The following is a 24,208-nucleotide window of genomic DNA, read 5'->3' on the forward strand; positions in this document are numbered from 1 at the left end:
GATAAAATTTTCGTTAAGGAAAAATCGATTCAAAGCCGCGCATTGGAAGAATCTAATGATCAATAAAAAACGATAGGAGATGCGGGAAGTCCTATATTTCACCACATCACACAGTAAGCTATATTCACTTCTAAGTTTCGATCCTTACTAAACTAACTGCGCCAATTAACTTACTCCCTCTCTCCCTCCCTCCCACCCTTTCTCTTCCTCTCTCTCTCTCTCTCTCTCTCTTCTCCTTTCTACAAAGCAATTAGCGGTGCTTGTTCGACGCTGCCGTCACTTTCGCGAACAAACTCGTTCTGTCTTGTCGAACATCGCACAACCTCCACGCTCCTCCAAAGACCACCTCTACGCTCTATTATAAGGAACAATCTCCTTTATCGCAAATCTTCTCGTACGCCGACTGCTATCTGTTCTATGCAGATATTATTGATAACAACTTAAAACAAAAATAACGAATCCATTTTAGAAAATTTTGACTTTTGTTTCCTCTTGTTATTACACACACATACACAAATTAGTGCATGTATATGTAACTAGGATTTTGTTGGGAGGCGGGGGCAAATTAGAATTGGAACTTTTGAACTGGGGAGTGGAAATAGCTGAGTGATATGAATTGATTGTGTTATATATTATTATTTTTAATTAATTACTAGCAGATAAAAATCACAGAATCACATATACTTAATTTACTAATTTATTTTTTTCTTAAAATAATAAACTGATTCTTTAAACTAGAAAAATAAATTTGTAACACTTAACCGTCTTTGACTCTCAGAAAATCCTTCTATAATTTTCACCTCCAATTCTTTCTTCTTTTCCAAAATTAATTTCTTGTAAATACTCATTAAACATAATCCATAAATGTATAATTTTTTAAATATATATATTTAAATATATATTTAAAATTATAATTTTTTAAATATTATTTTGTTCTTAAGATTTAAGAATAGGAGCACCAATCCCCCAGTTCTTTCCTCCCTTGGCTATATCCAATGGGGGTGTACTATTTCACACATAATAGAGATAACGCATACATACATGCAAAATTCACATGAATTTTGCGGAAATAATTCACAGAGATATACAGCAAGATGGAATGCGGTGGCTAATTATCCACATCCACATAACAATTTCGACGTGTCATATTAATTTGGGTTTATACAACTAAATTTGCCTTTTAGCGTCTGCTCGCGCAGTATTACGCTCACATGAACGACGTCGCAGACTGAATGGATAATTAGTGCTAATGAAGATACTGGCGTTTTCATATGAAGGTCACGAGTATAATAGTTTGAGCAATAATTATTCGCTATGATTCCAAGCTTATTGCGTTTAGCAATGTATAAACACACATTACATGAACGTCATATAATTTAATGGTTACTTTCCTAGATGTAGACACTTGACAAACTAATCAGTTGAATATGAAAGGATCATATCAATTTTTCGAAAATAGTACAGATTGTACCGTTCTCGCTCTATTACTTGAAGAAAAAATGCTTCATCGCTCTATGCTCTTCTCCTCTTAACTTGAAAACAAAGATAATATTTCAGATTCAAAAAAGATACTGTATTATGGTACAAGTTTAAAACAAAGGCGCATGAAGTAACATTCATTATCTCGTTTTATTACATTTTTATTTTTATGTCGCGCCAGATATTAACAATGTACATTATGCCACGCTGTATTCGAGATAATGAACAGAAGATAATGCAACAAAATGTACCTAGCATTATCACAATTACTGATAAAAAATGCGAGTATTAATGTTATATATATTTTACGAATAAAATTTTCTCTATAAAGTGCATTTATGACGAGATATTGGGAGTTGTCAGTCATTTTAAGTAATTATTATTGCACTTTGCTTTATTTCGGTTTATCAAGACAGCAGACGTTATACCGCAGTTCAGAATACTTTCCCATCTCTGTATGCGAGACGGTACAAGAATGATTGGATCGCGAATCGCAATCAACGACGAAAGCTACGAATGCATCCGTGGAGCTCGGCCCACGGGATTCGAAGAAACGAAGTCGAGCAATCCCACAAATGTTCCCGTTAGGATCGCGTCTACACCCGATGTGGTGCTCGGCCACGACCCACTGCATTTCTGGCATTCCTCTAAACGCAATAATGCATCCGTCAGCCACCCGATCGGCACGCGTGATCGCTAACTCGCGTCTAACTCATAACACGTCCATTGCCGTAGACGACGAGGCGATCCATCAACTAGGAGCAAAATAATCGGCATTCTCTATCGGCATGCGATGTCTCGAATTCTTTTTCGTTTTTTTTTTAAATCATTTCATTTCACGTTAAAAATAAAATTGAAGCCACAAAAGTTTTGACGGTATAAATTGCGGGAATCGCTAACTGAAAAAACGCATCGTGCTAAAATCAACGTATGATAGATGTGGGAATTGTGTTTATTCTACTTGCGCCTTGGCAACAATGCTCCTAGACAATAGAAGAAGTAGCGCGATATGGGATTTCTCTTTCTCTCTCTTGTTCCTCTCCTCTCTACCTCCCTCTTTCTCTGCCTTTCTCTCTTTCTCTCTCTACCACTCGCATCGAGGAAAACCTACCCCGACCATACAATGAAATTTCTTGCACAATACCTTGACGGCACTATGCGTAACAGGCAACAATGGCAACGTTTCTGACGACGCGGCGTCGTCGTCTCGGAGGTGTCGCTCGAGCACCAAGCTCGACTTGCGATGTCACGTAGGAAACTCGATTTCTCGCGATTAAGTAGCTATTATTATACATTATGACTCTTGCGAGATCCCGACTTCCTGCGGGGCGATCCCCCCCGGGAACCGCGTAATTATGTCACCTTGAGAGTATGACGTTGACGGAAATCTCTTTCTCTTTCCGTCTTCCTTCTCTATCCTTCTTCTCTCTTTCGGAACGAAATTTCTTGTAGCTTTTTGATTGATTGCACGGATCGTTCCACAACTTAAAAAGAGATTGCTATTTTGGAAACTATATAAATTTAAGTTTCATCTTAATATTGTAATTTGCATTCTGCGCGCGCGAATATTTCACGATATAATACATCTCCCATGCAAATGCAAAACCTTTATGTGTTCTCTATGTTATGCTATTAACTCCAAGCTTGATTTATGAATCCCCAGTTTCTTCCAAAATTACTTCGTCAATCCCGTGGCAGGTAATTTGCTTGTCGAACATTAATCGTCAGATTGCTGTGATATTATATTCAAAATTATATTGCACATCTCTTTATTTTGCTATAATCGATAAAATGATATACGATCGAAAAAGCAAATTGTTTCTGTTCAGCTTTAAACCAATTAAAAATTTATCGGAAATAAAGGGGTTGGGACGATATTGGGTGAGATGAATGATGGTCGAGTTATTGAGAAAAAATTCGATGAAGTATTAATACCTTCATCGATTTGATCACGGCGAGCATAACTCTCAGCGAGTAATTATAAAGCTGCGTCCACCGCGATAGCGAATTCATCTTCGTGGCGTTAGCTTAAACCGATTAACAGCGTCAGTCTGTGCAGCCGACCGACCAATCCGTAGCGAATCCGATAATAAATATATGAAGGGTTTGATAAATTGCTGTGGTGTAACCGACCTTCAGACACTACTGGCCCTGCACGACGTCCACCATTTATCTTATCCAATGTACTTCATCGGCTGCGTGAAACTTGATCATTTTCGGAAGAGAGAACTTTCGAATGAAGGAGAATTCTCGGAGATTAACCGTTGCTTAATTTCATTGACGTGCCTCAATTTCATGATACATTCGCAAAGTTTAACGGCATTAAGTTGACTAATAAACTCCGTAAAGAATCCAAGCAAACTACTATACATATATAACATACATAATCTTTTGTTACTTCGTAAATTATGTTTTACTACAAAAATCGATTTTTTTCGCATTCGATTTCTTCGATTTTAAATTCGCAACATGTTATTATGAAATGTATTTTGTTTTTTATCCCATCAATCTCTCATCGTGCAAAATCATGTTTTTTCTGCGAACAGGATTATCGCGATTAATTAATTACTCACGAACGTGCGAGATGCAATAATCTTGGTGCATCATTTAGCAAACTCGATGAAAGTCAGAAATAAACAAGCGCGCGTGCATCCTGTTCGTCGTGCGGGACAAACAGGGATTAAAAATGAATTAACCCCCGTGTTATCGTTTCTCGTGCAGCCATGAAAGATTGTACGTGTATATATACATATATATATAGAGTGAGTCATCTAATATTAGAACCTGAAATATCTTCGTTATTTTTCATAATATGAGAAAATGTCTGAGGAAGAACTTATTTGCCTCGAAAAGACAAATATTACTACAAGTAAAGAAAATTTTTAAAATCATTATTTTTGATATTTAAAGGTTATCAGAACTATTTTAAATGAGGTAATATATTTTTATTATTGCAATATTATAGCTGACAAAAAAGGCACGCATAAATTCAACCATGAATACGATATATTGGAATCAAATGGCCCTCTAAGATGAGTATTGTATTATAATAACCATAAAATCTCGAAAATAATCTTAAAAATTCTTTTACCTGTAATAATTTTTGTTTTTTTGAAGTAAATAAAATCTTAGACATTTTCCTATTAAAATTAAAAATATCGGAGTTATTTCAGATTATAATTTTAGATGACTCGTCCTGTGTACAATATACTTTTTATTAGAAATTTATACACACACACACACACACATAATTTAGTTTATTGCAAAACTATATGAAAAAGGCTACATGTTAGTTAACAGAATAATAGACATAAAGTATGATACTATAGTTAACATTAACATAAATACAATAGACAAAATAGCTTGCAAATAATTAGGCGTCAATAAAGCCTATCAGTAACAAAACCAGAATTTAAAAAAAATGTGTGTGTGTGTGTGTGTGTGTGTGTGTGTGTGTGTGTGGGTGTAATTTATAATAGAAAATATTCGATGTGGTTACTTATTCATTAAGAGGAAGAAAATAAAGGTGAAAATTAATACGCGCGCGAGCAAATCCTTTGAGGAAGCGTAATATTATGCCTTCCTTAAAAGGATAATATAAAAGAGATATATGTATACTGAAGTGAAGAGTATTCAAAGAATAACGTTTGTGAAATAATTACCTTCCTTTCAGAGGAAGCTTGTAAAACTCTTAAATTATTATAAAATTACCAATTTTGAGTACAAATTTAAATAAGTTAAAATCAGTTAGATATAATAAGAATTATGATAATATATGAACAATATGAATAAATAGGTTATATTCGATTGGTACATTTATTCTTTAATCAATTATACACGTCAAAGAAAATGTAGTGCACGCACACATTATTCATCTCAGTATCCGCAATTTATTTCACTATTTTACCGCATAGTTTCACCATCAAAATCAAGATGGGAATAACGCAGGCAAAGCGCAGCACGTCCGAGCCATAGTAAACATGGGCGTACTAATTAATACCGCTATGTTTACGTGTCAGTTCGTAATAAATGAGAAAGCAGTCGTTATTCATTTAAGAGTAATGGCAACTACGTCACCGTGCCTCGTAAACGTCGTACGTTTGACTGAAATGAAATGAAGAGAAAGGTATATCCATTAGTCAGCTTATTTAATTTTTGCATTTTGTCAAAACAAACTAACAAATATAGTAAAGTCGAAATAACTGAACGAAACAATTCGGTATGATCCAAAATTGTGAGATATCACTTTGCAGTAAGACAATTAATATTTGTATGGAAAGCATTGTGCGTCGAGCAGCGTAATAAATGTTTGCCACTATTTTTATTGGGCGCCATCGCGTGTCAGCGACGCTGTTTACACAATCATGTCAACCACGCAGACTTATGTCAGATTTTTGCAAGTCGAGCAGTGGTCGCGTACTAACGAAATGGCCGGTGCATCATACGTAATTAAATCGCCAGTTATAAAACGTAATCGTAGAAATATCAGCGCTGGGATATTCAGATATTTCTCATCCTACCTTTTTCCACTGTGTGCAATCCACCAACCACACACACACACACACACACACACACTCTCTCTCTCTCTCTCTCTCTCTCTCTCTCTCTCTCTCTCTCTCTCTCTCTCTCTCTCTCTCTCAACTTACCTATGTGTCATTCCGTCCGCATAATCCAATAAACGTGATCCGCATCTTGAACAGGGATTAGACAGAGCCATCCGAGGTCCTCAACAAGTTTTAGAGAAGAGCCATTTGTTGATGAACCGACTGGTCATTTCCATAAATATTAATATAGAAATATTTAGAAGAATCGATTACGAGCAGTTTATGGATAATTAAAAGATAAATTACTCTTGCGGAACAATAATTTTATTATTATAATTATTATATAATTATGATTTATCTGAAAAAAAGTCTAATTTGCTAATTAAGCTTAGTTACATGTACATTAATCTTGACCTTAATAGCGAATATTTAAATAATTTAGTTACATTCATCTTAATGATAAAATAATTACAGATAATGTCTAACTGTACATAAAATTGATATGTCCTTATTTAAAACACGCGCTTTTTATTCTTAAAATTTTACAGTAAAATAATCTCCTATATGATCTACCTAAGCGTTGCAATTTTTTTTTTAATTTTTTGCTGTCCGAAATTGAAAACTGATGATTAGATTCAAAAGAAGAAAGGTACATAAAGCATAACATTTCTGAATATTAAAGAATATATAAGACATTTTCAAATATATCTATGGATGAAAATTTTAAGAAAAAGTAGCATTTAGATTATATTGAGTATATATATATGTATATATATATATATCTAATATGACCTAAGTATGTTTCCTTCTTGTTCATAAAAAAAAAGAAAATAAAATAATTCAATGTTACTTTTATAAGATTACAAATTTATTAATATTGATGCGTGATTAATATTTTATTGACATTTTAGAATACACAAAGAACTATTTTTCAAACACTTGATTTATTTATCTGCTTATTTATCTGCTTATTATCATACTTGCACGATTTTTCAGGTGAATTTTCATAGTCTAGACAACAGTATTAAAAAAAAACCGTTACAATCGATGTATATACTCAGTGTGCCTAGGAATACGATTCAATTTACGCTGTAATTGCTTTGAAATATTTTTTGATTAATTCGAAAAATCAGAAGAAAAATTTTTTCAACGAAACAATTGCAGCATTAAATGGATCACATCCTAGCCCATATGGATTCTATTAAAATTTCCTCTCTTTGATTATAAACAAATGTTATGACAAAAGTATAAAATAATACAGTGTTACAAACAGGGTTGGGCACATTTTAAATACTTGTATTTGAAATACAAATTGTATTCAAATATCGTATTTCAAATATAAATTTTGTATTTTGTATTTTGTATTTCATTCGATGTATTTTTTATTTGAAATACAATTTCAATGTATTTTGTATTTGAAATGCCAAAAAAATCTTTGATAATAATTCTTGAAGCAATGTGAACAGATCTATTGGCTGCGTTCAGAAATGTTAGGATTATGGCAGAGAACGAGACGTATAACGAGATTTAACTGTCACAGTCATTACGTAGAGTAAAGCAGAGAAGAATGTTGATATTGCAGTGAGTAGTCGGAAAAGTGCCAGGCACGCAAAAATAATTTGGAAGTATATTGTATTAAAAATTATTTTGTATTTGAAATACTGAAAAAGAGTATTTTGTACTTAAAACGAGAAATTTTGAAAGTATTTTGTATTTTGTAATTCAAATGCTAAGATTGCCAATATTTTGTATTTTGCATTTCAAATACTTTGATATAAGAGCATAATAAGAGCATAGACTAATGTAATTGAATCAACGGACAGCCTGTCGTTATTACGACTTACTAGTGCTATCTGTTTAATTAGCCATATTATTATCCAAATAGTAAGGTATATTAATATTGAGTATAGGCCATATAGATTACCTTGTACGTTACATGTAACTTAAACCTAAATGCGTGATATTATAGTTAGAAATGAAATTCTGAATACCGACTATAATGTATATAATATCAAATTATGTCAATATTTGACAAATATTGCTTTAACACAGATTTATATATAATCGATAACTATACTGTAATGTTAAAATAGCAATGTTCTCTCGTGGAGTATACGATTCATGTATATTTGGGTTGCTATGGTAACTTGTATCGCTACCTTTTAGTAAAATTTGACTGCACAGCAAAGCCATTAACCGCTGTGCACAGATACGACACTCTGCACTTAGACGATGCCCTGCGGTCGATTGGCAATATCTAGGTCACATTATGGCAACCTCTCTATTTTATGATGATTAGGATAAACAATCGTATAAACAGAAAATAGTGCAAGATAGTAGTATTCTTAATAATTTTAGTATGTCTACTAAAACAGTGTAGAATAAATGAAAATAATTATCTCTCAATTTGTATGTGTGTGTGTGTACGCTACGAATGTATATTTATAATTACATTCAAACATAACCAAATTGTGTTAATTTAAAATTTATTCTTAACATGTAACAGTATGAACTCGAGATTTTGTTAATGAAGCAGTATATCATTATTTCTCTTTATACTGTTACATAAACCTGATCTAATAATAATGGAACAGCTAGCGCATTAACCAAGAAATGTTCTCAGTTACCTATGTTATTCAGTATCTCACGGTGTATAACATCTTAACTAATCATAAATCTAATCAACGAGTAGTCTCGTTATGAATCTCGCGTGCGCAACGGCAAATTCGTTGAGATCATTATGCATAATGCGTCTGTGTATAACTATGTATGCTCGCTGTATTTGCCATCGATGCTTCGAATTCTCCTTCGTGATTGAGATACAAGCCGAAGTTTCATGCAGGGTAAATAACATATGTAATATATATATATATATATATATATATATATATATATATATAATAGATGTTTATTAAATAATTATCTTTTATATCGCGATCGTCTGATTTGCGAAATATTGATTTTTTTAAATATTTGACTTGCAAAAAATTGAATTTATATTCGAGAGTGTTTTTGTCTTATATTTAGTTAATTTTACTAATTTAACATTCTCATTTGTCAGTACGTTCTACACATTTTGTCGCGATTCCACGAAACATAGTGCGCAAATAATTTCGGCGAGCCACGAAAATAAACGCTTGCTGATCGCTGTAAACGATTTACCGTATGCAATAGAATTTTCGTTCTATCCGGTCACACCGCAGGTGATTTAGCTGTGCGCTACGTGTTGCACCGCGCGTGGCTTTACAGTGAACATTTCACACGATATCCCAACGAAGCTATGCGAACCTCACCGCGATTCTCTCGCACGACTTCATCCTATCTAAAACTCGCAGCGCAGTGCGAAATTGCATTAGTGATGGATAGTTCAAATAACCCTTTTAACGGTTGTACGGAAGCACGAAAGTTTCTAAGAGTTCCGGATGAAATAAAGGATGAAACATTCAGGATGAGGTTAAACAGCGATACACACAACTTTCTAAATAACATACATAGAATTAAATTACATTAAATTGTTAATATTACAATTAATTATAACATTAATTATGCATCAATTAGTGATATTTCATTAAATTGTCAATTAAATTATCAATAACATCGTAGTTATAGATTATCTTACACAATAAAAAAATTATAAAAAACAGTGTATCCTTATATTTTCTATCGTGTAGAAAATACGTTGCACAATTTAAAAATGATTGGAATACAAATGTTGGAACAGGATATAATGTAATCTATGTCGATGTGAAAATAATTCCCAATGCAAAGTTTGTTTTATCAGCATGCACAGGATCATCATTGGACATAGAAAAATATAATATGCATAATCATTTTTTTTTTATATATAAGAGAGATTTGCGGTTTAAAGACTAAAAAAATCAATTGTTTTCACTCTAAATCTGTAGCAATGGAAATTTTGCTGCTATCAAAAATGAATAATAAAGTCATTGCTTTAAGAATGAATTTTCTTTGCTTTGAAGTTAATCTGTCTAATAATCTGTCTAATAATCTGTCTTAATCTCTCTTATATAATAAGTGGACTATTTCATTCGATCAACCGAAGTGGTTTAAGCATTAGTTGATAATGCAATATACAAGATGCATTAAATGTTACTGCAAGGAGTGAATTTAATAACATATCGCATCATTTGTCATTTGTTAATGGACGTTACGGGCGAGACGCATCTTGAGATGCATATAAGACATAAAAGACAAATTAATATATTTTGCGTGATTGTGCGTGATGAGTTCAAACAATATAAATAAGTAAGCATTATTTATTTATTTTTTTGCTCTACTCAAAATCTGTCTCTATAGATCTCTATAGGTTTTACAATCTGAGTTTGGAATGACATTATTTTATTATTAATCTCCAAATTCACTCTTTTTTGGAGTAAATTTTTTATTTCACTTATTGAATAAATTTTCCATTCCCACCTTGTAAAATTTACTGGCAATAGCATTTGGCTCAATTATCACTAACGCTTAGAATAAAATTTCAACTCAATGCAGTGCAATTTCATTGCTACAGATTTAGAGTGTTATATTTTTTATAATCTTAAGAATATATCCTCTAAGTGATTTTACGAAATTTGGACAATTTATAATCGATGCTTAGAACTATGAACAAAAGATATAACAATCGATGCTTAGGACTATGAACAAGAAAGATTCTAACGCGGTTGACGCTTTCCCTTTCTTTCTTTCTCTTTAAAACCCTTTGCTATTTCCAATTTTTCTCGCATAATATAATTGTTATATTCTTTAGTTTAAAGAGTCTAATATATAAATGTGATATAAGATAATAAATTACTAAGATAATAAACTACTTTTTTGTCCATAATAAAATAATCAAACTTTAACCTTTCTGTTAATGCATAATTTTTCGTTTTTGTCGTTTTTTTATCTCAAAGAATATTTCGAGCGCTAATATCTAAACATTATTCTCGTATACTTAAATATAATTATCACTTTGAATTTCACGTCAATCCCGACGATCCGAGTATATTAGATTTCTTGCATGAAATCAAGCTTCGTATCCGTAGGTTCAGTAATTACGAAAGGGGACACACTTCTAAGAACGCGCGAGCACGTCGCTCGATGAACAGACAACTCGGAGATAATGTCATCTCACCGTACCTTCCTCTTTGACTGTCTTGCTTTTACGACACGTATTCGTTGCGGTTTTAGAACTGAATGACTATTCATGATTTAAATATATATCAGTAGTAAGAAGTAGATTAAATCTAAGCATTATATATCGTTACAAAAGGATACTCAAAATAACGTTACTGAAAAATTAATTGAATAAAAAAAAAGAGAGAACTGATTGATAACAAAATAAACAATAATGCCTATTAATTTTTACTGTCTTAACTTAAGATGATCCTACACTCTTAATAATACTGATCAGTAATACTAACAGTATGTATCAATATTTTTAATATTCTTACAACTTTATACAATCAGTATTATTGACAATCTATTTCATTTTAGTTTTACGTACATTATCTATTGCATTATTATGATATACTGCATTATTATGATGTTTCTAATAAAGCATTGCTTTATTAGATAATGTTCGAGATACTAATGCTCGAGATTCAAAATTCAGATTACCGTCAGTATCAATTCATCAATATTAACTATACATGATCAGTAATATTGTTAGTTTTTGTTAATACTGATAGTATTGATCATGTAGAGTTACTTTTAGTTAATAATGTATTGTAAATATCTCTTAATTTTTTTAAACTTCAAACCTTTCTAAATTATTCCTGTATTTTTTCTTTGTCATTGTAAATTTCGTCGCAATTTTATCTACTGTCTTTATAATAATTTGAATGCGATTACATTAAGGTAGACAACAACATGGATTTCAGGTCGCGTACTTTGCTATTACGATAATTCGAAACTTTGACCGAAACTGTTTGATTATGTAATCATGTTACACTTTACAGTTCGGTAGGGCGGATGTAATAGCGATCGTGTTAAGAAAATATTGGATTAAGGTTCGCGCTTCTCCCGTTTAGATTTGACTACCATCGTCGATTCTGAAGTTTGCTCAGCGATTAGAAAAAATTAAACATAATCAGATTGAAACGTTAACAATGATTAAAACTACGGGTACTCATCCTATGAATTTGCACGCGGTAAATATGCACGTGCGAGAACATCACGAGCCATTTCGCACGCCCGGAGCATCTCGACGTCGGTCGGCTACACACGGCGCCGAGGCGTTAACAACTCCTCTCGTACTCCGCCGAAGACGGAAGTTTAGCCCCCGCGACACGTAATTTCCACACCGACGGAACTTTCCAGTCTGTGTGCTGCGTGCGGTATGGGGATGACGATGAAGAGACGATGAGGAAGATGGAGAGAACGAGAATGAGAACGAGGGCGAAGGCGAAGGCGAAGGCGAGGACAACGACGACGACGACGACGACGACGACGACGACGACGATGAAGCCGACGATAAACTGGAGCTCGTTAACATCAACGTGAAGACTTGCGCGCGCGCGTGTGAGATACGCCATTCCTGTAAATAACTTCCATCCTTCCTGCTTTTCCTGTGAACTTTTCTACTTCCGTTCGTGGCTTAAAGAGGAAGGTAAAAGAAGAGCACAGAGAAGATAAGAAGATAGTCTCGTAACGGTCCTTTTACGGAACTGGAAATTGCAGAAAATTAAAAATTATTCGTCGTGTAAATGTTTGCACAGCGTCCGCTTTATCATCCGAGGCAAGTAAAAGTGCGACAGAGGCAAATGGCAAAAAATTACAACAATACATATGTATACATATACGTGGATGTCGAAAAAAACAAACTACATTTTGTTCTATCCTGGATTATTGCAAGGGATAGATAAGGAATGAAAGAAAAATATTAACACTATCTGCATATTTAAAGTGTGATTTCTTAACGTATAACAGATTTATATACTGAATCACTTTACTTTCATCTTGCCGCATAAATCGCTTCTGCTTTCATCTGATTAATATTTTGCGTGTGTCGTAGAATCGTGCTATGACGATGTACACATCAATTTGTCAATTTTTACATTTTATAAATTTAATAAATTTATACATTTAATAAATTAGTTCTGTTTATAAAACATATCAAGCAAAAATGAGAATACTTTAATATATACATTGTTAAATCTGTAGAGTGTCAAACCTAATTTAAGTCGCCACTGCTCCTACTCAATATATTGTTATTCTATACTAAAATAGTGGATAAATTTTATACTATATAGTGCTAATTTAACATTATATAGTGTCAAATTTAGCCATTGTTTTAGTATAAAATAACGATATATTGTATAGGAACAGTGGCGACTTAAATTAGATTAAATTTGACACTATAGATTTAATAGTGTACGATAAAAGTTTGATATTGAGTTGGATTCTGATAATAATTGAGTTCTAAGTCTATTAAGAACTCAATTATTATCATTGTTAAGTACGGATATTATTAACAATAAGAAAGAACAATTTTATATTCTCATCTATTGTAGACAAATTCTATATATTGTATTATGAATTATGGTTTGCTACGTGTGAGAGATTAAATAATAATTACGCGGAGTTGCATTTGATCGGAGTGTATATTTTTTACAAAAATATGATTACATTACAGAGAATCACGATCTTAACATCTTCGCCAAATAATGCCTCTTCGCAATGGAAGCGTATATCGAATTAAAATGAATATGAAATGTTTAACTGATTTCACAATAACAACGTTGTTTCGTTGTTTTGCCATTAGTTCATTATTTTAAACAGAATACTTGCGGAAAAGCGCAAATTAATGCGTGCGAATATTTACGTTAGCGACGTTGTTTCATTTCGACAATGTGTCGCAATGGGAATTCCAAGCTTATGTAGCAAGCGAGCTTTGACATGCTGTCACGTTCATCTGATAAACCAAACAAAATGTGTTCGTTAAGCGCGAGACGCATTAGTATTCAAAAGAATACCAACTGCCAAAGTACATTAAAAAAATGCCCGGCGTCAACCAGCGTCATGTAAATTTAATCTCGTCTTTTCTCTCAGTTATTTTTTTCCATTTTACATCACACTATCGTAGGAAACGCAAATTTTTTAATGCACCACCATAATACATAATAAAGCACTATGCTCGTAATTTCGCGAAAGGAGGTAAAAAATATAATAGTAACGTTGCGGTCTAATAGAGGAGAGGAAACGGCGAAACGGTGGAAAATTAACGAAAAGTCGGACTAGCGATATTTTCTCCTGGATGTGCAGTTGTAACTTTTTTCATTACACGCACTTTGCGGTCAGCAGCCACGTGGTAGGAAAAATAGGGAAACGCGAGGACATAAAATAAATCGTGAGTAGAAGGAAAAAAAAGGTCATTCATGGCTGCGTGTATTCTGGTGAAAAGATCTTATACGGAAAAGAATCTTGAGACGATTCTGAAATATTGTGTTAATCGTTGCAATTTTTGTCTATTTCCTTATTTTTCTTTTATCAACAACAAAATTTTATGACAATATTTTGACACCTTGGATTAGAAATGACGGTTACATATAGCAGTAACGATTCGTATAAATATGATTAACAAATATATGTATATTATAATGTGGACATTGTGTGACATAAGTGGAACGTCAACATGGCCCAATTGCAACATCGAAGCAGAGCTACGTGGTTATGTATATTGCGAATCGGATTTAAGTACCAGTAATCTAATTATTATTCCATGCCTACGGCATGCATCGATTATCGATATGGCTATGTCTCTAATTGCAATCCCAGCCATTGGCCTAGTAAGAGGACGGACCGCGATGGCATCGGTTACATTGGGCTAATTATAAAGGGATGACGCTACAGAAACGTGTGATTGCCTCGCAATTAATTATCGATACGAAATAACTATAACATTTGACAAAGCATATTTAATCAGACTAATACTTGGAAACTGCGTATTAAACTTTTCTCACGCTTTCTAATTAGAAACAATTTAATTAAATTGTGATTGAGTAGCACATAACATCGTACGGAATCAATCTATGTAACATTTTTTTTAAATTGTCGCCATTACTTATTTCTACCAGTTTCTCAATCTGTACAGAATGAGATCTATTTTTAAAATCTTACAGATTTTCACCTGAGTAAGATTTATTATTTTGTTGTACCTCTTGCCTCAAAATGTGACACTGTTTCAACGCCACTATAGTAACTTTCCTATTTTGTAAAAGTTAAACTCAATATGATCTTGATCTTTATAATTTTTCTCGTGATGTTTTTAAAAAATAATGCCGAGGATTAAAAGTTCAGCGAGACTTTTTAAGTCTCTGTCTTGTGTTATATTTCGAGATTAAGACATACATCCTCTTATACGCGATAGTTTGCGTAGTAACGGAGAATTCTTCTCTTTCGTCGGGGCGAAATGTCAGATAAGTTTCGTCACGGCGGCGCCGGCATTCACCGGAAAGGCGCCACCGCCTATACACAGGATGCCCATCATCGGAAAGAATTCCGCGCGCGTTTCACATACCGACGTCAACGTCGCGTGTAAGGCGGGGGATTGAAATAAGTCTTCGATATATATTTCCTACATTCCACGTGAGAAATGCGCCGGGTGATATTTAGACAGGGTACCGTCGTCGTGTAGAATAGTGAAAGGGGGTTGCCGCCGTCGCCTCTCACCGAGAACTCGAACGGGATTGATGTACATTTTTATCGCGGTGGAGAATCGGGACGCCCTTTGAAAATTTATAATGCAATAACGCCCCCGACGCCGTCGGTGCCGTAAATATCCGGCTGTGCTGCATACGAGATATTTGTATTGCGAAGGTGAAAAGCAGTGCCCTTGCAAATCGAGATTTTTATCCTTTTTTTTTTGATATCTCGAGAAAAACGTGTGATATTGTTCAAGCAACTCTATTTCAGGCATAAAAGAGAATATACGAAGATATTTTGCACGCGACACTGACAGTATTTTAAAATTTTTTCGCGTGCGACAAATTATTTTCATGATGCTGATTGCAGGAGTCAAAAAGAAATGACGAAATTCAAACAAACTTATACGAGTAAAACTCTCGAATTTCTACTCGACCGACAGATAAAATATTTCGTTCCGCAACTTTCTAAAAATTGTCCGTACATTTATATGTCCCGAGGCAAAAGGGAAAAAATTCTTTCTAGACTGATGCCAGCGACTATGTAGACTCGTGCGTAGTTTTAAAATCGTCGTTGGAAATATGGAAATGAGAGAGAAACGTGATGAAGGGTGCCTTCCATTTAATGACTCAAAAAATTTGATGATTTCAAAAAAAGATAGAACGACGTTTGTATCACTAAATGGAAGGCACCCGAAATGAATTTATTTTTTTCTCGTGAAATTGAAAATTTAAAAAATCAAAAGGAATTTTGTAGCAATCTTTCTACAGTTCCATGACATGATATATAATTAATAACAATTATTTTATAAAAATGTCGCAAACAAACTGTCTTATTTTCTCACACGTTATCAAATAATTTCAGTAATGTTACTTTGAAGTTTCTATGTCGATATACACTATTCAATAAAAAAAAAGAAATAATTTTTAAAACGCTTAAAATTGTAAAATTTTCAGATTGTTGAAACTCGGTGAAAAATTATTGCAGACAAAAAATAAAAAAATGCATGTTAAAGCTTGGAATTTTTATTTAGCATGCTTTTAGCCATTTTTTGAAAAATTTTTTCTTTACAGTCTTCTATTTCTTACAAAATATTACATTGTGTTATTCGTTAAAATTACGTACATTTAACACTACAGTTTACTGGAAACATTTTGATCAAAAAATTTAAGACATTTACAAAAAAGTATAGAATTTTATCTACAACATGTTTTTTTTAAGTTTCTCTCGATTTTTTTTGCTAAATTATGTGACTTTGAAGTTTTTTTTTTCACTAAATTATGCGACTAAACTTGCAGTTTATACAATCAACGTTGAAGTTTGGCAAGAAATCATCGCCTACAAAAAATAAAAAAAAGTATTTTAAAGCTCGAAGTACTTTAACATGCTTTTGATCATCTTTGAAAAGTTTTTATCTTTACGGTTCTGAGCTTCGAAAAGGAGAACATTATTTTGTTCTCTAAAGTAATGTTCAACAGTACAGTACGTATGATAAAAATTTTCTTGAAAAATTTAGAATAAAATCTAAAATATTTTTTCTGAATGAAACATTCCGTTTATATATATTTTTATCAAGTTACGCGATTTTGAAAATAATTGTATATTTTCTTGAAAACTCATGTTTATCATCGACTTATTTTTTGTTGAATAATGTAACATATAATGAACATAAATCAATAGAGAATGTCGAAAGTTACGATGCATGAAGGAGGCATTTTTTCTGGATATAAGTAACTACATTATCTTGACGAATATGATGGAGAAACTTAGCCTACTTGACCGACTAACGAGCGTAATTATAGGAAACTCAGTATTGCGCGAAATACACAGGTGCTGTAATGATGTAACTTGGAAATTACCTTTAGGAATTGCTCACGCGAGAGCAATTAATACGCGACGCTCTCGGGAGCAATGCCTCAAAGCGTTAACCGTAATTTCAATTCATTAACGACTACTAACGTACAAGATACTCGCTAGCTTAGTAAAGAAATTGAGAGTAATGCTTGCTACAATAAGGGAAAATTATGGATTATATGTTGAAAATTACTTTAACTCGAAGATATTATATACGATTCATGGAAAATTTAATTATATGTAATCGGCGCTTTTCTCAAGAGAGAGATTGAATCTTCTGTGCCTCTTCCATCAAATATTGATAAAAGGAATTAAATTATAAAAATATATTAATTGACTTTCAAATAATTACCCGTTTATCTTTTAGACGACATCATGTCAATTTAAAAAAAAAAGTATTTAAAATAATACATACTGTATAAAAAACGTATTTCTTCTTCATAGTTAAATATCTTATTAAATGGGTCATTTGCTTTAACGTTATAAACTGACTCGATTGTCTGAACACAACGTTCTTGTAAATTATTTTACTACCGTCACATTTTTTATATCTGCTGCACTTTCATGTTTGCACTTAAAAATAATTTGATTAGACTATCAAAATAGTTACGTAGGATATTCGAGCTAGTTGTTAGAATGTCAAAATTTTTTACAGCATTGCTCATCATACAAATTAAGTTTCTGTAAAGTTGCAAAAAAATAACGTATAATAGGTATCCAGAAGGAAAAGATTTTGCTAAAGTAAAATAATTTTGTTGGGTCAGCAAAGTAATTATGTAGAATGTTCAAATTGATTGTTAGAATGTTAACACTTTTTCCAATATTGCTCATTATGCTTGAAATTTCTAATTATTGTATTTTAATGACTCAATAAAATTATTTTCAAATCTGTATTTAGCTAAATTTTTATATACTTTAAATTATTTTTTCTATGTATTTTCGAAACATATCCGTATATTATTATAAAATTGCACGAAAGCAATGCGACTACAATTTCAAAAAAATTGATCTTTTAAAAGTTTCAAGCGGTTCATTCTTAATTCAGACAACATCCTACATTGTCCGATCCTTGTGTTGTCACAAGACAGTCTTAACCCATTCCGCAACATCGTAGCGAGAAGCAAGCGGTACTGGCAAGGAGTTACGGGCGCCTTCGACCCAGACGACCTGCACCCGACGTATCCTGGTGCCGGTGATATATATTCGAGAACGCCGTGCCGCGACACGCGCTGGCTGGAGAGTCCACTCGAGTTACGCGAGCGGCGTAACTATTGAAAATTATGTGACCGCCTTATCGTGCGGCTTCGCGTTCGCATCTCGGGACCAGTATTAAAGTCTTCGGGACGATCGATCAAAGATACGAACACCTGCTTAGCTCTGATCTCTTAAATTAGCAACACGCATTTCATCTTAAATAACATGTTCATCATTGGAGATATTAATCCTACTTAAGTACCAAGTCTATTGTTCTATTATTATACAATATGACTTACGGCCGGTTATCTCTCAGTTAGCCCCATTATATCACTCTGACGTTTGCTCTATGCATCCGATGTGAACGAACGGACTGAATTGAGTTCCTGGTCAATTTATCATGGCGTTTGCACGCAGGAAAGCTAGATAGAAACGAAATGAAATCCCCCGCCGTCTGGGAGAGACTGCTACTAGGGGTCATACGGTCCGCGGAGATTTTACCTCCGAATGTCGAGAGCTTCGAGGCAGATGGTAATATGTCTTTTCCTTTTTCTTCGGATTGTTGCAGATATCCAGGAGTTTTACGAGCTGACGCTGCTCGACGAGTCGAAATCGGTACAGCAGAAGACGGCAGAGACGATCCGCATCGCGGACAAATGGGAAGCCAGCGACGGGCCAATCACGCCGACCTTTGCTCAGAATGACGTGAGTACAGTTATAAGACCTCCATTCATATGCATGCATCTCGCGTCATTCGCGAATTGCACCGTGAATTTTTCCGAGCAGATAGGTAGAGAGGTGCGGCGCGTCGAACCTGGTAATAAATCTCGATGAGATGCAATTTCGACGCGAGGCGAAAATGAATCTCTGTGTTCACTCGTTTCGTTATTCCGAACGAAATTGTTGGAATTGAAATCCCGACAATGTTGGCGCGGAAAATAGTACGAATATATAATTCGTCGTAGCGAGTGTTGATCATACCTCGCGCGACGGTGGCGTAATTAGCGTTGGTAATTATAATTGGCGAGTCGATTGGGCCGCAGGATATCATGCGGGTCCAATCAATCGGCTAGTCTACCGATTTTAATTGCTAATTGCGGACCGCCCGTCCGCAATCGACATGCGCCGTCGCGACGTCATATCGACGCCTCTGTCATAATGGCGAGCGATCGACGTGACATTCAACTGATGCGACGATTGCGTATAACAGTTGTATGCACCTCGCGTAACTTCAATCGCGACCACTTGACTCTTCCGGATTAATTCGATCGTTAAAATAACATTGCGATGACTATCGAAGTATCCTCGATAGCCGCCGTTCTACAAGGAAATTGAATGTGACATTCTTCGAGAACGTCACATTTATCGATATGATTAATATGTTACTACTAAACTACTAAAAACATACCGAATGTTCAATATAATTTTGAATGACGATTTTTTATTTTTGAAAATGCTTTTACAGAAATGTGATATCAATTTAATTACTGAAAGACAGTAATTAATTAATTATTTTAAGTATTGAAAATATTGTAATTCAAAGCGTTTAGTATTTCATATAATTAATTACTGTCTTTCAGTATTAAATTTATCAGTATTAGATTTCTGTAGAGGTAATGATTAATAATTAAAAAAAATATCTTTATGTGATAATAAAAGTGATTATTTCTGTTGCTAAAAGTATTATATTGTAAATTTAAATGAATATTAATATAATTTAATATGAATATTATTAAATTTGTTTATTTTTGTTATTGTCATATTTATAATTAATTCTCGCCTTTTTCTCTGTTTCAATTTTTTAAATGTAATTGGTTATTATTATTGTTGTATATGAATTATAATATATATTAAATTTTAAATTCATTTCTCTGAAAAGAATCGTTGCACTATGCAACAAAATACATTACGATGAAATATGTTGATACGTTGATCGAGCGTGAATTAATTATTTAATTAACATCATTTTTCAAAATAATTTTGCAAAACCAATCAAACATACCAACGTAAACAAATATTGATGCTCTAAATATGCTTCTATTTCCAAACTGTAGTATGAATTTCTACTAAATTAATACGTTCTTCGATCTGCAGTATATTCAATTTTTAACATAATCTCGCTTGAACAATTGCACTTCCCATGCACATGAAGAACACTGATACAGCCAATTGTCAGCAGCAGCAGTAGAGAGCACGAAGAATGCGTGCGAGGAAAAGTCTTGGTATTTTTATTGCTCTCTCCGTACATTTTCAACTTCTTTTGAATGCGCAGCGTTCACGAGTGACGTTTATATAGTGCATTCCGGACGTACATTTCATCGCGTGAGTAGATATCCCATTTTCACATACGCGTGCGAAAAATATTCCGTGAAATTCCCATGAGAAGGGGAACATAAAGGATCCGCATATTTTCATTCTTCAAAGCAGTGTTAATCATCCGAGCTTAACGCCTTTCAGATATGCATAAAAGACACGCGAGACGCTGCAAGCTCTGTTACGATACTCCATAATAACATCACTATCCTGCTTTTGCGCAGGTACAATCGAAATTAAAGAAATACAAGTGCATCGTGTGGAAATCGTGTTTCCTTCCGTCGACATTTTCCGATATTTTAAATAAAGCTTTCCTGCATTTTCTTTACGGTGTACAATTAAGAGAAAAGAACAAAGCGAAATATTAATGAGGCTTCCCGAGTTTGCGCTCGTTTTACAATTATGCCGATGCACGCGCGCCGGGCAAAAGCGGATTACACCGCAGATAACAATGTTTCGTACTGAAGTATCATCTTCCTCTACTTCTCTCTCTCTCTCTCTCTCTCTCTCTCTCTTTTCTCTTCTCTTCTCTTCTCTTCTCTTTGCATATAATAAGCTACAGAATAGGCAGACTGTCGACACGCAGACGCAATATATACATCCACCTATACCGCATATGTACTCTATTATGTAGTATATATGATCGTATTAGTATGCCCAAGTAAACGTTATTCTATATATTCTATATATTCTATACATTGCGATTGAATTTGTTCGTTACAGATATATTTCTTCATAATTTGATCGAAATTCTGCCTACGCTTTGTTTTTGGGTGTTATTGACTATATTTTATTTTTTTTTCCGCCAATTAATTTTATATAATTTCACAGATTGTCATTTTAAAACATTTTTATTTTAATTTTTAGCAATTGTTTAATTTAATTGCAATATTTTACGATAGAAATTGACAATTTTGCTGTTACATTATATACACACACATACACACACATACACACACACACACTTTTGAAAAGAACATAGAGATGAAAGACTTATATACTATGAATCAATATGAAGTGCTATAGAAATTAACTAGAGATGAACCAATACGTTGTAATCCGCTACTGACACACAGTAAATATAATTTGCAGAAATTAAACGTTATAATTAAAGTCTAATTATATTGCGCTTGATCATGGACTATATCATCTGAGCAGTTCAAGAAACGGAGCATTAAATAAGTCTCAATTTTATGTCAAATTTAACTACAATATCTTAATGAAATACTTTCTATGTGTCACCATCATATATCAGTGAGAGCAAAAAGTATTCATACAAGGAAATTTATTATAAAAAAAGTCTTATTTCTAGAAAATACACATTAATTAGCAATTTTATACAATAAATACATTCTGTTCTAATATTAACAAACGAGCTTCGCGCGCGCGTATGTATTCCTGATTTTAGAAGCTAAATTTCTCGTACGAATACTTTTTGAGCATCCAAATAATACAATTTTTAATTTTCGCTTATTTTTTGGACTATATATTTTGTATAATTAATACACATTATTTTGGTAAATATAATTTTAAGAAACATACAGTCTATTTTATTCTTTATGAATAAATTGTTAATTATCCAATAAGAAATGATCGTTAATTAAACGTCGAATTGACGTTTAATTAGTGTTAAAAATCATCGAATTTATATCGATTCGACATCAATTCAATGATTCATTTCTCGTTGGATAATATTTATTTTTTAAAAATAAAGTTTTTTAAAAAAATATTTTCTTTTTACGAATACTTTTTGTATTGACTGTATATAATTTTTGATTGAATTTTTTTTTTTAAGATTCGATTTGCTCGCAGTTTTATCAGAAGTATATATATATATATATATATATATATATATATATATATACGAAGAAAGAATGTGTAATAAAGAGATTGACTTATTGTTCATATTTATGATATAGCATATTGGCAATATGCAAGTATTTAATTAAAAAATAATGCCTATTCGATTATTGTGATTTTTTTTTCGATTTTACAACAAAATTATTTATAATATTTACAGTAAACAATTGGCATTTCAATTGCTTTATATATTTAGAGAATTTATAATAAATAATGATATTAAAAAAGCAAAAAGGAAATATACAATATCGATTCTATATGTATGCATGAGGTATAGCAATTTTTAATTTAAATCAATTGAAATGTGAATTTGACCAAGCCTTATTCAAAACAATTGTTATATGAGAAATAAAAGCATTGCTTTCACATTATTTGATTTTAAAATAATTAGAAATCAGAAATGACAATGGAAGTGGAATCCAAATACTCAAATTGCAGTTCTCTCTTTTTATTAAATATTTAGTAATTTCATTTTTTTTTATATATCGAATGCTCTATCATTGTGACAATAACTAACCGCCTGACTGATTAAATGCTTGCCAAACAATCGAAAAATATTTTATCTCAATTGTAATTACTAAATGCATTTTTCATGTAACGCGTTCGATAACATGTTTAATGTATGCGAAATATTTCTTTTATGTAGCTGAAATGTTTTCTTAATAATAATATGAAAGGTAATAATTTTTTAGTTATTAGACCAATAAAAAAAGAAACAACGAAATAAAGAAGATAAAATCTTATCTTTTACTAAACTTTTAATAAACAATTGAAAACTTAAAACAATCGAACAGAATCTCGATTTGAATTACTAATTTTTTTTTCTAATTAGAAATCTATTTTTTTATTTCTGCACTTTCTGAACTAGTGTATCTACACGATGCAATAAGTTGAAATGAATATGATTGTTAGGACTTCGACAATTATGAAAATGTATACGACGACCGATTGGATTTTCAACAAGAGAATATAATTTTTGCTTTCAATGTCGTTTTATTAATCAAATTCAATTACCATAAAAAAATCGCAAAAAAAAAGGAAGAATGTTTAATTTGCTCTCGAGGCCGGAAAAACGATAAACTGACAACAATGTCGAACGACACATATCGTCGCCGCGCGTCGTATACTATCACATATATGTAACGCTACATATAACGCTCTCTCTCAAAACAACAGTTAACAACTTCTAATGGCGCATTAAACGCGAGCCATTACCATCGTGAAACGCCGCTGTTCTTTGTTATAGTGGCCGCTTTGCCATTCGCTAACCGTCAAAACTTCGATACACATTGCTGACTGGTTGTACGTTTGTTCGTGGG

General features: G+C 32.9%; 1 protein-coding gene across 15 annotated transcripts in view; it reads left to right on the forward strand.

Moving 5' to 3' along the window:
• Positions 1 to 24,208, forward strand: part of dlg1 (MAGUK family member discs large 1) — a 624,340-nt gene that overhangs the window by 312,913 nt on the left and 287,219 nt on the right. For all 15 annotated transcript variants that reach the window (XM_087404046.1, XM_087404047.1, XM_087404049.1 and 12 more), the window contains one exon: positions 19,285 to 19,421. In XM_087404046.1, the coding sequence (XP_087260172.1) occupies positions 19,285 to 19,421 (137 nt within the window). The remainder of the gene's footprint in view (positions 1 to 19,284; positions 19,422 to 24,208) is intronic.

This window comes from Acromyrmex echinatior, chromosome 3 (assembly GCF_024713525.1).
Source record: "Acromyrmex echinatior isolate Ae372 chromosome 3, ASM2471352v2, whole genome shotgun sequence".
Classification (NCBI taxonomy): Eukaryota; Metazoa; Arthropoda; class Insecta; order Hymenoptera; family Formicidae; genus Acromyrmex; species Acromyrmex echinatior.